Source organism: Anguilla rostrata, chromosome 4 (assembly GCF_018555375.3).
Source record: "Anguilla rostrata isolate EN2019 chromosome 4, ASM1855537v3, whole genome shotgun sequence".
NCBI lineage: Eukaryota > Metazoa > Chordata > Actinopteri > Anguilliformes > Anguillidae > Anguilla > Anguilla rostrata.
In genome coordinates this window covers 6,992,786-7,006,544 of record NC_057936.1, presented here as the reverse complement: position 1 = coordinate 7,006,544, position 13,759 = coordinate 6,992,786, and the positions used below count along the sequence as shown (strand labels likewise).

At 50.6% G+C, this 13,759-nt stretch overlaps 1 protein-coding gene across 1 annotated transcript in view; it reads left to right on the top strand.

Annotated features, from left to right (window-relative positions):
• ell (elongation factor RNA polymerase II) overlaps window positions 1-12,535 on the top strand; it is a 55,922-nt gene extending 43,387 nt beyond the window's left edge. Inside the window, exons 7-12 of the mRNA XM_064330333.1 lie at window positions 2,239-2,329; window positions 3,590-4,262; window positions 6,362-6,428; window positions 9,192-9,363; window positions 9,835-9,879; window positions 10,003-12,535. Coding sequence (XP_064186403.1) covers window positions 2,239-2,329; window positions 3,590-4,262; window positions 6,362-6,428; window positions 9,192-9,363; window positions 9,835-9,879; window positions 10,003-10,119 — 1,165 coding nt within the window. The 3' untranslated portion in view covers window positions 10,120-12,535. The remainder of the gene's footprint in view (window positions 1-2,238; window positions 2,330-3,589; window positions 4,263-6,361; window positions 6,429-9,191; window positions 9,364-9,834; window positions 9,880-10,002) is intronic.
• Window positions 12,536-13,759: the final 1,224 nt, after the last annotated feature.

The following is a 13,759-nucleotide window of genomic DNA, read 5'->3' as shown; positions in this document are numbered from 1 at the left end:
TTTGAGCTCTGCTGGTTTATCAGTGAGCGGCGGCGCGTTCCCTGGAGCCGTGCTCTGGCGGTCACTGCAGCGCCCCGCAGCTCAGGCAGCCGCAGCAGCTGCGCTACTGGAGGGGCGGTGATGCAACACTCCTCCAGTACGTGCTGATCCGCGTGTGTGTGCGGGCGGCGCTGGTCCGAGGTCCAGACTGAGACGGCGGCCCGGCTGCTGGCTCACTGTTCCCCCCCCCCCCCCCATCTCCCTCCCTCCCTCCTCGGGGTGCGTCCCTGTCCACTAAACATTGCGCGACACTGCCCTCTTCTGGCCAGACTCGCCCTCTGCATCCTCTGCAGCTTGTGTTCTGTTTGTCTGGCAAATTCTTACCAGCTGTGTTAAAACAACCTGAATGGTTTCATGCTTAAACATGATTAATGGTTTGAGTTTTTTTTTTTTTAAGTATTAACTTTGACATAAATGTAAAGTTACAGACATTTAAATGTGTTTTTTTTTACCTGCAATATGTCATCCCAGAATTGTGCATCCTTAGAATTCATAATAAATTGGGCCTGCACCACAGGCAGAGCATATGGTGCTTTCTAGTACTGGGATTACAGTAAAATCCCCGATTCTGCTCCCCAGAGGAACTGCAGTATGTTTCTATTGCAGTGGCTGCCATGAAGCCAGCGAGGGTTTCATGAGTTACAAATGAAGTGAAGTTGTTCCCCAAACCGGTTGTGTTGTGAAGTGTCCCTCTGCCAAATGCGGAGTACTCCGCTTCTGTTCACCTGCGAATAGCGGTCTCTTTGTCTTAAAATTGACCCACCCAGCCTTTTCAGAATTACAGCTCGAAAAGTAAAGCGAGCCTAGAAATAATTGGAAGGCTCCTGGATGGAAGAATTGCCTTGACTTAAGAGCTTTAGAGGGAAAATGTGAAGGCTGATATTTTGATGTTTGGTTTTGGCACAGAGTTGTGTTCTGGTGCTCTACACCGTGACATACCTGACTGTAAACACCTCCTGAAAGAACTGATGTTTAATAGAAATGGCTTCGCACACTGCATAGTGCTGTCACTAAAACCATTTCACCCCTAGCTTTTTTTTCTTTTTTGGTAGTAGAGCTATATTATGCTGTTATTCAAGCCAATGGTTAAAACAGCAGTGCAGTAGTCTTGTCATGAAAGCCACTGTGTTTCAACTTGAAGTTGAACATTTTTCAACAAAAAGAAGAAAAAGAAACTGATCGCTTTGATCAGGGGATCTGAAGCTTGAATCTTAGAGGTCCACAGCATCTGCTGGGTGTTTCATGTGTTCCGACACTTAAGTGCTTAATCAAAGTCACTGATTGGCTGGAGAATCTGCGTACCTCGTTTCCAGAGTCTGATTGAAAGATAACCAAAGCCAAAGACTGTGAAAGTGCTCTGTCCTCTGGGACTTGAGTTTGAGCATCTTGACTGATCCAGGCACCAGCTTGGTTTAGTGTGGGCCTGTGTTGGGCACCAGACACCAGCTTGGTTTAGTGTGGGCCTGTGTTCAGCCCTCAGACACCAGCTTGGTTTAGTGTGGGCCTGTGTTGGGCACCAGACACCAGCTTGGTTTAGTGTGGGGGTGTGTTCAGCCCTCAGACACAGCTTGGTTTAGTGTGGGTGTGTGTTGGGCACCAGACACCAGCTTGGTTTAGTGTGGGGGTGTGTTGGGCACCAGACACCAGCTTGGTTTAGTGTGGGGGTGTGTTGGGCACCAGACACCAGCTTGGTTTAGTGTGGGCCTGTGTTCAGCCCTCAGACTCCAGCTTGGTTTAGTGTGGGCCTGTGTTCAGCCCTCAGACTCCAGCTTGGTTTAGTGTGGGGCCTGTGTTCAGCCCTCAGACACCAGCTTGGTTTAGTGTGGGCCTGTGTTCAGCCCTCAGACTCCAGCTTGGTTTAGTGTGGGGCCTGTGTTCAGCCCTCAGACACCAGCTTGGTTTAGTGTGGGCCTGTGTTGGGCACCAGACACCAGCTTGGTTTAGTGTGGGCCTGTGGGGCCTGTGTTCAGCCCTCAGACACCAGCTTGGTTTAGTGCGGGTGTGTGTTCAGCCCTCAGACACCAGCTTGGTTTAATGTGGGTGTGTGTTCAGCCCTCAGACACCAGCTTGGTTTAGTGTGGGCCTGTGTTCAGCCCTCAGACACCAGCTTGGTTTAGTGTGGGCCTGTGTTCAGCCCTCAGACACCAGCTTGGTTTAGTGTGTGGCTGTGCTGAGTCTGTGCCCTCTGTTATTCTACAGGAAACTGTGCCAGTCCCAGAACGCCCCCCCTGCCCCCACGGAGAACCCCGTCAGCCCCCCGAAAGAGCTGCCCGGCGCCTCCCCGTCGCAGGTGAGCACGGTAACCCCCCCCCCCCGCCTCTCCCCCCCCCGTCTCCGGCTCCTATTTAAATGAGCAGCTTATGTATCCCGAGCAGGTAACCGCAGCGCATCAGCGCTGGATCAGGGCTAATGGGACCGCAGGGAAATCCAGGCTCCTCTGCCAAACCAAACAAGGTCACGTCCTGCTGGCCCTGACGACGGCGAGTCACACGGACCCGAGCCTGTATTCATAAAGCATCCCTGCTGTATGTGAGAGCGCTGATCCAGGCACAGGTTTTCCCCCTGTCTATGTGTGCTAGCATTATCCATTAGACAATTCCACACTGATCCTGGATCGGCTCTCCTACTGCGAGATGCTTTATGAATACAGGCTATGGGGCTTTGTGCTTTTTTCACCCTTCATGGTGTGAGATCACAAAGATGTGATTAGAATGTTCTTAACTGAACATTCTAATGCTGATGTCACAATCACTGCTGGTGACTGAAAGCAGTGGAGTTCTAGAACACTGTAAACATTCCAGAAACACCTACTCTACAAAGGGTTGCAGGCCTCCTGAGCCACCGTAGAAATGCGCTGGTGATAAAGTGAGGCTTTACGTGGAAATGGCGGTCACTCCTGAGTCAGCAGTGGAACGACGTGTTACTGACTTTGACCTTCCCCCGCCGCTGCTGCTAAAACCGCACACGTCATTTTCCTTTGGTGGGTGAGGTAGCACCTGCCCCCTCCCACACGCATGCACTCCTGCACGCTCACACACACACACGCTCACACACGCACACACGCACACACTCACACACGCTCACACACACACACACACACACACACACGCACACACACACACACTCACACACACACACACACACACACACACTCGCTCACACATACACACACACGCTCACACACACGCGCGCACGCTGCGCTCATTCTGCTGATCTTATTTGCACCTTTTCTGCTGGTGGCAGATTTGAATTCCCCCACCGGGGGATCAATGGCGGTACATTACGTTCTGTTCCGTTCTGTTCTGTTGGACTGTACTGCGTTCTTTTCCCCGGTGTGTGTGCACCGCTCTTGTGCCCCTGATATGAATGTGCTGTGGGCATGCGTGCCCTTGACCCCGGACCTTAATCTCTCTGGTGTTCCTCTGTGGTAAGAGTGTGGAAAAAGCGACGTGGGGCGTATTTGTATTGAAATCTTTTAGAAGGCTAATATTTGCTGAGCGTGTTGTGGGGGCGTGGCCTCGCTGACCGCCGGTGTGTGCGCTCTCAACAGAAACGGGCGGCGCAGGAGTTCATCGACCCGCTGGCCAATAAGAAGCCCCGGATTTCGCACCTGGCCAGCAAGGCGTCCTCCGGCCCGGTCAACGGCAAGCTGAGCTCGTCCAACGGGAGGCCGGCGGGCGGCGGCGGCGGCGGCGGGGTCCCGGTGTCGGGGCCGGCGGCGGCGGCGGACGGGGTGACGTCCGGCTCCCAGCTCCCCGTGCTGGAGATCTCGCGACCCTTCGACCCGCTGTCGGACGTCAGCAACGACTCCAGCCACAACGGGCGGGACTGCGACGGGCCGCAGGAGGCGGCGGTGGCGGAGCGGCTGAGCCAGCCCTCCTCCGCCGCCTCGGGCCCCGCCCCCAACTCCCTCTCCAGCCTGGGCTCCGCGCCCCTCCTCTCCTCCTCCTCCTCCTCCCCCCGGCCCGGCCTAAGCAGGCCGTCGGCCGACGCCCCGGCCTCCGGCCCCTCCCCTTCCGCGGCGTCGCTGCACGGCAAGCCCAAGAAGAAGTCCAAGAAGCACAAAGACAAGGAGAAACCGCGGGAGAAGGAGAGAGAGAGGGAGCGGGAGCGGGACAGGGAGAGAAAAGGAGGGGAGGACCGAGGGGCGGAACCCAAGAAGGCCTGCGAGCTCGCCATTGGCTCCGGCGGTTTGAACAGCAGTATTCCACAGGGGAGCGCAGGTGAGGTCTCGCCTCGCCCGGTTCGGCTGCACACGCGTCCCACGCAGAGAAACGGGCTTCCTTTTGACAGGCCGTATCGTTTATCATTCCAGCAAAATCCCGCTGAAGATCTGCTCTAATGTTTTCGGTGGCGACACAGTTACGGCAGTGAAGCGGCGCCCTCTAGTGTTCAGAATTGCACTGCACGGTCGTGTTACTCAGCCTGATGCAGGCCGCCATCTGCTGTGGGCCGCTGTAATCTTTATGGCTGCAGGATGTTTTATCTGTTAGCTCGTGTGATCAGTCGCCACGCCGGGGCTTCTGTTCGCCTCTGTGCCTGCGTGACAGGCCTGTGAGGGCTGCGTGGAGAGACTGAGAACACCGTGCTGTGTTCTGTGCTGTTCTGTGCTGTGTTCTGAGCTGTGTTCTGAGCTGTGTTCTGAGCTGTGTTCTGTGCTGTTCTGTGCTGTGTTCTGAGCTGTGTTCTGAGCTGTGTTCTGAGCTGTTCTGTGCTGTGTTCTGAGCTGTGTTCTGAGCTGTGTTCTGAGCTGTTCTGAGCTGTGTTCTGAGCTGTTCTGTGCTGTGTTCTGAGCTGTTCTGTGTTGTGTTCTGAGCTGTTCTGTGCTGTGTTCTGTGCTGTGTTCTGTGCTGTTCTGGCTGTGTTCTGTGCTGTGTTCTGAGCTGTTCTGTGCTGTGTTCTGTGCTGTGCTGTGTGTTCTGTGCTGTGTTCTGTGCTGTTCTGCGTTCCGTTCTGTGTTGTTCTGTGCTATGCTGTGTTCTGAGCTATGCTGTGCTGTGTTCTGAGCTGTGTTGTGGTCTGGTCTGTGCTGTGTTGTGTGCTGTGCTGTGTTGTGTGCTGTGTTGTGTTCTGTGCTGTGCTGTGTGTTGTGTGCAGTTCTGTGTTTTGAGCTGTGCTATGCTGTGTGTTGTGTGCTGTTCTGTGTTTTGTGCTGTGTTCTGTGCTATGCTGTGTGTTGTGTGCTGTTCTGTGTTTTGAGCTGTGCTGTGTTCTGTGCTATGCTGTGTGTTGTGTGCTGTTCTGTGTTTTGAGCTGTGCTGTGTTCTGTGCTATGCTGTGTGTTGTGTGCTGTTCTGTGTTTTGAGCTGTGCTGTGTTCTGTGCTATGCTGTGTGTTGTGTGCAGTTCTGTGTTCTGTGTTTTGTGCTGTGTTCTGTGCTATGCTGTGTGTTGTGTGTCGTTTTGAGCTGTGCTGTGTGTTGTGCTATGTCTGTGCTGTGTGCTGTGTCTGTGTTTGAGCTGTGCTGTGTTCTGTGCTTGCTGGTTGTGTGCAGTCTGTGTTCTGTGTTTTTGTGCTGTGTCGCTGTGCCTGCTGTGTGTTGTGTGCCTCTGTTTGTCTGTCTGGTTTTGACTGTGCTGTGTTTCTTGCTATGCTGTGTGTTGTGGCTGTTCTGTGTTTTGAGCTGTGCGTGTTCTTGCTATGCTGTGTGTGTGTGCAGTCTGTGTGTACTGTTCTGTGTTTGAGCTGTGCTGTGTTCTTGCTATGTGTGTGTTATTGTCATTCTGCGTGTGGCTGTTTGTAATGTGCTTTGCTGTTTCTGCTATGCTGTTGTTTGTCTCATCTGTGTTGTGGTGCAGTTCTGTTCGGGTGCTGTTCTGTGTATGAGTTTGTTGTGTTGGTGCAGTTCTGTGCTCTGTGCTGTTCTGTGTAATGTGCTTTGCTGTGTGTTGTGTGCAGTTCTGTGTTTTGAGCTGTGCTGTGTTCTGTGCTGTGCTGTGTGCTGTTCTGTGTTTTGAGCTGTTCTGTGTTCTGTGCTGTGTTCTGTGCTGTGGCCTTGCTGTGTGTTGTGTGCAGTTCTGTGTTTTGAGCTGTGCTGTGTTCTGTGCTATGCGGTGTGTTGTGTGCAGTTCTGCGCTGTGTTCTGTGCTGTGCTATGCTGTGTGTTGTGTGCAGTTCTGTGCTGTGTGCAGTTCTGTGCTGTTCTGTGTAATGTGCTTTGCTGTGTTCTGCGCTATGCTGTGTGTTGTGCGCAGTTCTGCGCTGTGTGCTGTTCTGTTCTGTGCTGTGTGCAGTTCTGTGTTGTGGTCTGGTCTGTGTAATGTGCTTTGCTGTGTTCTACTCTGTGCTGAGCTCTGATAAGTACCCTTCTGTTCCCTCACAGATCTCAACGGGATGTGCAACGATTCTAGTATTCTGACGTCATCCTCGGAGGTGGCCGACTATTTAACGTAAGAGCCTTAACTGTGCTTACGCCTTAAGTGGATCAGCGCTGCCTGTGTGCTTCACGTCTTCCAGTGTATTTCCACCGTCAGTAGACTGTTTAAACAGTTCCTCGTTTCCCTCTTTCGTTCGTCTCAAACTGTACGGCCGGAGGAGTCTGTTTAACTGTCGCTGGCCTGAAGCACTTCCTGCTCAAGGCCGAGCGCGGAGGCGGCAGGTTAGCGGTTACAGGCACTCTGCGGAATGCCGCTCCTCGGCGAGGCCTGGCCTGGGTTCAGATATCCGCGTGTCTCACCCTGCGCCGGAGCAGCCTCGGGGCTGTCCTGTTCCCTCCGGGACCTTCCTCAGGGCGAACCGCTGTTCGGCGGCAGGCTAACCTGCGCTCACACGCTGTGCGCCGTGTATCGCAGAGCTGCTTGTTTGTCTTGTGTTTCCTGCTTCGTCGCTTGTGCTGATCGTGAGCTGTGGGGGGCCCCTTACGTTCGGCTGTCACTTTTGGACGAGTGCAGTGGAGGTCTCACATTCGCCTTTATTTGGGAACCAAACGAGTGAAATGTTTTAAACAAACGTTTTTTGCAGTCTATATAATTAATGGACAACAAAAATAATTTAGCCAGAGTGCATTCCGGAAGTTGGCGCGTCGTCTGATTTGGGCAAAGACTGACGCCAGATCCGTGACTCGGCAATAAAAAAAAAAAAACGTTTCCCAGAAGAGAAAGGTTGCCTGGCACGGATTCGTGCTCCTCCTGGCGAGCTTTCGTATCTGAGGGAAGCGCTATCGTGCTCCGCTGCTCGGGCTGCGCGTTTGGGAGAGTCTCCCCTCTGCCGATCTCTCACTCGCACAGATAACGCGCTCCCGCTGTGACAGCAGCAGCAGCAGCAGCTCCCCGCCAGGTGTTAAACACGCGTGTTCTCCCGCCTGCCTGAGCGCAGGCCTGTGCTGTAGCTGCTGCGCGATGCTAACATATCGCTAGCACGAAGGCCTGATGCTAACATATCACTAACATGAAGGTCTGAGTATGTGTGTATGTGATGCTAACATGTCAGCTACAAAGAAGGCCTGAGTATGTGTGCGTGCGATGCTAACATCGGCTAGCACGAAGGCCTGAGTATGTGCGCGCAATGCTAACATATCAGCTAGCAAGAAGGCCTGAGTATGTGTGCGCGATGCTAACATTTCAGCTAGCAAGAAGGCCTGAGTATGTGTGCGCGATGCTAACATGTCAGCTAGCAAGAAGGCCTGAGTATGTGCGCGCGATGCTAACATATCAGCTAGCAAGAAGGCCTGAGTATGTGCGCGCGATGCTAACATATTAGCTAGCAAGAAGGCCTGAGTATGTTGCGCGATGCTAACATATCAGCTAGCAAGAAGGCCTGAGTATGTACGCGCGATGCTAACATATCAGCTAGCAAGAAGGCCTGAGTATGTATGCGCGATGCTAACATTTCAGCTAGCAAGAAGGCCTGAGTATGTGTCCGCAATGCTAAAATTTTGGCTATCTTTAAAACCAGAATATGTGTGTGTGATGCAAAAGTATCAGCTAGCATGGAAACCCAAGTACACATGTGTACTCACTGGGATGAGATGGGTGGTCTGCTTTTCTCTGAAGCTTCATCATTGCTAATAATGCAGGGTAATAAAAATTTGTGTCCTATCAGAAAAGGTAAAGGAATGGGTTAATCCAGGATTGAATACTGGTATATAATCCATCCCACTTTGGATTATTGGATGATTCAAATCCTACTAAAATTTGGGATTAATGTCATTTTCTGTTCCTGTCCCCCTCAGCTTTTTGTATTAAGGTATGCAGTAGCTGCACATGCACCTGTAGTCCAACGTGAGCAGACTGGAGTCTTTAATTTCGTGAAAGTCATAATCCTCTGTCTGCAGCTCCGATCAGACTCCCTGCATCGCTGCAGAGTGTAAGCAGCTTCGGTGAATACCTTTGGGTTTATACAGAATGAACTGCAAAGAAGCGTGTAGCACAGTGGGTAAGGAACTGGGCTTGTAACCGAAAGGTCGCAGGTTCGATTCCCGGGTAAGGACACTGCCGTTGTACCCTTGAGCAAGGTACCTAACCAAAATTGCTTCAGTATATATCCAGCTGTATAAATGGATACAATGTAAAAATGCTTTTGTAAAAAGTTGTGTAAGTCGCTCTGGATAAGAGCGTCTGCTAAATGCCTGTAATGTAATGTAACTGTACACAAGGAATTTTCATCGCGACACAAATATAAGGTTTGTGTGGGTGTGGCCTTGTGCGTAACGCTGAACGGAGGCTGTGATCGTTGACCTGCGTCATGCTACGTCGGCTGCTTCAGGTCATCCAATGGCAGCCGCGCTATTTTAGGAAAGAAATGTCCTTAAATTAAGGACGTTGCGCAGTATTTACTGTACAATTATCAGCCCGTCATCTAATCCAGTTTAACGGACCTGCCCAAAGTTACTGGAGAGGTTTTTCCTCTGGTAGCTTCGACTGGGATTGCAGCCAGAGTGGAAACTTTTCATGTTAAAAAAACAGCTGTGGGGAGAGCTGAGGAGGCGTAGCGTTTGTAATGGGGCGGAACGGCAGTGTCCCGTGTCCGTTGTAATTTTGGTGGTTACGCCCTTTGGGGCGAGGTGTGAAACAGCCCCGGGGGGGGAGGAGGCCCGGTCGGGGGGGGGGGGAGGCCCGGTCGGGCCTGGTCGCGGCGTGTACGTGTGCACGGCGTTCAGGGCGGTGGTGGCGACGGTCTCCTGACGCTCCCGGGCGTGTTTCGTCTCCGCGCAGGAAGTACACGGAGATAGCCTCGCCGGAGCAGCGGCAGAGCTACAAGACCGACTTCAACGCGGAGTACAGCGAGTACCGGGGGCTGCACGCGCGCATCGAGGGCATCACCCGCCAGTTCACCGTGCTCGACACCGAGCTGAAGCAGCTCCAGCAAGGCACCGACAAGTACAAGGTACCCCCCGAAATCCACCAGCCTCCCACTTCTCACTCGCCCAGCTGTGGGTCAGATCCGTTTTAAATCCGCCAGTTCAGGACCCCGGTTGGGAAATTGTCATAAAGCATTATTATGGGTGCTTTTTAAATCATTGGTTGGAGTACAGCTGACCCACCCAGCCCCTGATATCAGAGGCCTTCCATTCATCCATGTTTCAGTGTTTAACCCTTTTGAAGGTAGGGCGTAGGTTTTTTTTCTGGGATGTTTTTTCAACATTCTAAGGCAGTGTTCTAGAACTCCACTGCTTTCAGTCACCAGCAAGCGACTGTGACATCAGCATTTAGAATGTTCAGCTAAGAACATTCTAATCACATGCTTGTGATCTGACACCGTTTGACTGGTAGATGATTCCAGTAATCTTGGTCAAGATGATTACGGTTACGGTTCTGTTTGACAGTATCCTCAATGTTTGTGTTTTCTGTTCCACAGACAATCCACAATCAGATACTACAAGAGTATCGCAAAATAAAAAAAGTAAGTCTTTTGAAAATGGACACTGGATCCATTTTTTTTATGGGGGGGGGGGACATTTGAAGTCCAGCAGAAGAGGAACGGTTTGTCATGTGGTGCTCATCATGTTTTCTTCTTCCCTTGCAGACTAATCCAAACTATAGCCAGGAGAAGAACCGCTGTGAATATCTGCACAATAAACTGGCTCACATAAAGAAACTGATAGCGGAATACGATCAACAGCAACTGCAAAGCTGGCACTAGTGCTACGGTTTTTCTTTTTTTTTCTTTTTTTTCGTTTGGAAACCAGACAGGAGAGAGAAAAAAAAAAAAAAAAAAGTCTGGATTCTGCTTGCTCCAAAAGTTCTTATCAAAGATGACACAGAGGGAGAATTGATTCCCCCCTTCGTTGGGGCCAAAAAGCACTAGTGATGACAAAGCAGACCCTCCCCCGTCCCCCCCCCCTTGTCTCCTCCCCCCCTCCCTCTTATTTTGAAAGTGCGGCTCAAGCTCTTCGAGCAGCCGCGTTCAACCTGGATAAAACCCTGTGTGGCTTTTGAACCCAGCCCCCCATGAGTGCACAGAGGTCTCTTAAAGGGTGTGACAGGATAATCCGCATTCTTTGAGGATCTCACAAAACATTTCTGTGAACGGGGTGGGTGGGGGGGTGAGGGGGTGAGGGGGGGGGCGGGTGACACTGAAAAGGAACGGGTGGTGGAATGTATGCCAAATGATAATAGTTTGTTTGAAAACAGGAAAAAAAAATGTAACGGATGAAATATGAAATGAGATCAAATATTTTTTTTCTCTTCCTCCTTCCCCCCCTCCCCCACCCCCCCTCCCCATTTATTGAAATGGAAGGTTTTGGATGCAGAACTCTTTGTGAATATGTATTTTATTCAATTTCTTTTTTTTAATTTATTCTGTTATTTGTGGACTTCCATAGGGATAATAAGTTCTGTTTTAATTTTACACTCCTCAGTATCAGTACTACAGAATCGCCTCTCTTTGTCCTCTTGACCTGAATGTCAGCCAGTATTTTATGCAAAACTGCTGCCTTGGCTCATATTACCCCTTATCTGTTGCAGTTCATGACTTTTTTTTTTTTGAGATTATTATTATTATTATTATTATTTTCCCCCCAATTAATAAAGACAGCACTGTAGTCGCAGATGGACACAGATGCCCCAAGTTTCACTTCTCTTACAGAGGAAGTATTCTCTTTTTTCCCTTCTTTCTTGAACCTCAAGATGTCTGGCACACCAGGTCTGTGCCTCTGGTTATTTAAGGGGGGGTGGGAGGGGGCAGAACATGGACTGGAAATGTTACACTGTCCTTGCCTGGTTACCACGGTCACCCTTTAAAAAAAAAGTCTGTCCAAGGTCTGCCCGCCTCGCCAGGCTGGAGCCTGAGGCTGGCGTCTCTTAAGGTGGCGTGGGTACGAGAGCAGTCCTCCTTAAGCAGGGAGGGGGGGGGGGCGGGGGGGCGGAGTCCCAGGTACGCACGCGGCCAGCGTCTGCGACTGTTCAGCAAAGTGGACTCCACTCTCACACACATGGTGCTCCTCCACAGCTGTGACTGAGAACTGTGCGGCGGTGTTGAGGGCGGTGTCACGGAGAGGTGCGGTTTAAATCGTCACGCGTTCTATTCGTACTGTCCATCGCACACTGGAGACCGGGTCTGGAACAACAACTACCCCCCCCCCCCGCCCAAAACCGCGGTCCCACCCCCCCGCCTTAGTGAATTTCTGCATCTGGATGAATTTTTGCCCTCGTGCCGTATTTTGGGAAAAAGTCCCCCAACAGCTGTTTCAGACAGAAGGGTTCTTGCCAGGACTGCCGTGTTAATGTTTGGCTTTTCAGAACAGGCCTGGAGTGTTCCTGTCTGTTTCCTGTTGGGTTTTTTTGTTTGAGGGTTTGAGGGTCCTAATGCAGCATTAATTGGCTGCTGCTCCTTCCCAACTCTGCTTCCTCCCCCCCCTTTAGGAAACGGAGAAAACTGTGAACCCAGTATGAATGTGAGACAGTATTGACCGTAAACACAGAGACGGTTCCCCCCCCCCCAGCGGATGCCAGGAAGAGGAGCCGCTGGCTTTTTCTTCTTTCTTTTTTTTTTTTTTTCTTTCCAGAAATGCAGAAAATTTGCACTTGGACACGGTCTGACTCCTTACCAGTATCCCTCACTTCAGTGCACTTCAGCTGGAGTTTACACGGCTCTTATTGAACTACACTGAGCGGCCAGCCTCTGTGGTATCGGGTGTGTTATTGGCAGCCATTTTTGTAGTCCGCATTTGGCTGACCGATCCGAGGTTCCTGATTGGTTCTCGTAATGACGGCCCTGAATGCTGGTCCCTCACACTGAGCCTGTGTGTGGTTAAATGTGAGAATCAAAGCTTCCTCTTGCAGTTCCTTCACTCCTGATCTGATGCAAGATTTGCCCCCCCCCCCCCCCAAAAGGACATGATTTTTGCTCCGTGTGTCTCATTTCAGTGCATCACAAATGTGTCCTGTGGGAATTGAAAACTGACCTTTTTTTTTTTTTTTTATCAGAAATTGTTAGCCTGATTGCAGAATTTATGTTGAGCAGGGTTGCAAATTCTGTCGTTGCGTAATGATTTTAACGGTCCTGAACTTTAATTTGAATGGCGCTTGTACGAAAAAAGAAGAAAAGAAAAAGAAAACCCGGCGGATTCAGTTCGGTTGCAGTAAATGTACACGGGATTCACAACTCATCAGCAGCTGTGGTTTAGTGCAGAAATGTCACACTGTGTCTGATCTCGAGGGAGGTTTTGCATTGAGCTGTCACGAAGCTGTTGCTCGGGACGCTGGCTTTCCCCCTTCCCTGATGTTCTCTCTGCCCCCCCCCACCCTTTTCCCCAAGATGGAGACTGCAGGGCTTTGGCCCACAAGTATGGATGTTGCTACTTTACTCTCAGATGCTCAGACAACTCACCCAGTCATGTGACTGTGACCCTCTTGGCCTGAGCCTCATTTTAGTGTTATACCCTCAGGCCAATCCCTGTGATTGGTGAGATTTCCAGTATCTTTGTTTGATTTCCTCCCCCTCCCCCCCACCCCAGGAATCGATGTGAGCAGCAGACTTTTTTTTTTTTTCTTTTTTTCTTTTTTTTTTTGTGTCTTCAGTGTTAAGTTAAGTGATAGCTCTGTTCAGAGTATTCATTGGCTGGATGCCATTCCATCTGCTCACCTGCTGACTGTTGGCTGTATCCTTTTTTGCGAATGGCAAAGTGCAAAACACCAAGACCCCAGTGTGCCAAATGAACTTTCGTTTGATGGGCAGGAGGGGTGTGGAGATGTCTAGGAAGTGGGCGGGGCCGGCAGTGGGGATTGTACCGTGGGCAGGGCTGGTGTATTGACGCTAAAAATCCAAAGTGGGCTTTATAAAAACAAGAAGGGACTTAGGGTTGGAAATGATGTTAATATTTCAATAAAATTTTACTTCCACGGAAAAAAGCGGTCTCCTTCATTTACCCTGTCTGATTCCTAGAGCAACTTTGCTTATGAATGCGCTACATTCACGTGCTTTAACGATCTTTATATGAATTCATCTTGGCAGGCATACTAAGACATTCAAGAATAACCTCATTTTTCAAGACAACAGAGTTCTAATTGTTAAACCTTCTTGGAAATTTGTAATGATGGAAGTTTGTAAATTTCCATACAGCTAAACCCCATTTGCAGTATGATTTCTTAGGAATGTCTGGAAAATACCGTGAGTTTGTTCTGCATTGCCTTCAGGTTGTTAAGATATTGCCTTGTGCCCTGTGGCTGCTTTCCGCTTGGGAGAAAACATTTGACGAATATGTGCGAGATGCAGAGGTATTTTAAGCATGTTCCTCTACGGAGGCTTGCCCTTGGTGACATGGGTTCTGGTGATGGAGGAT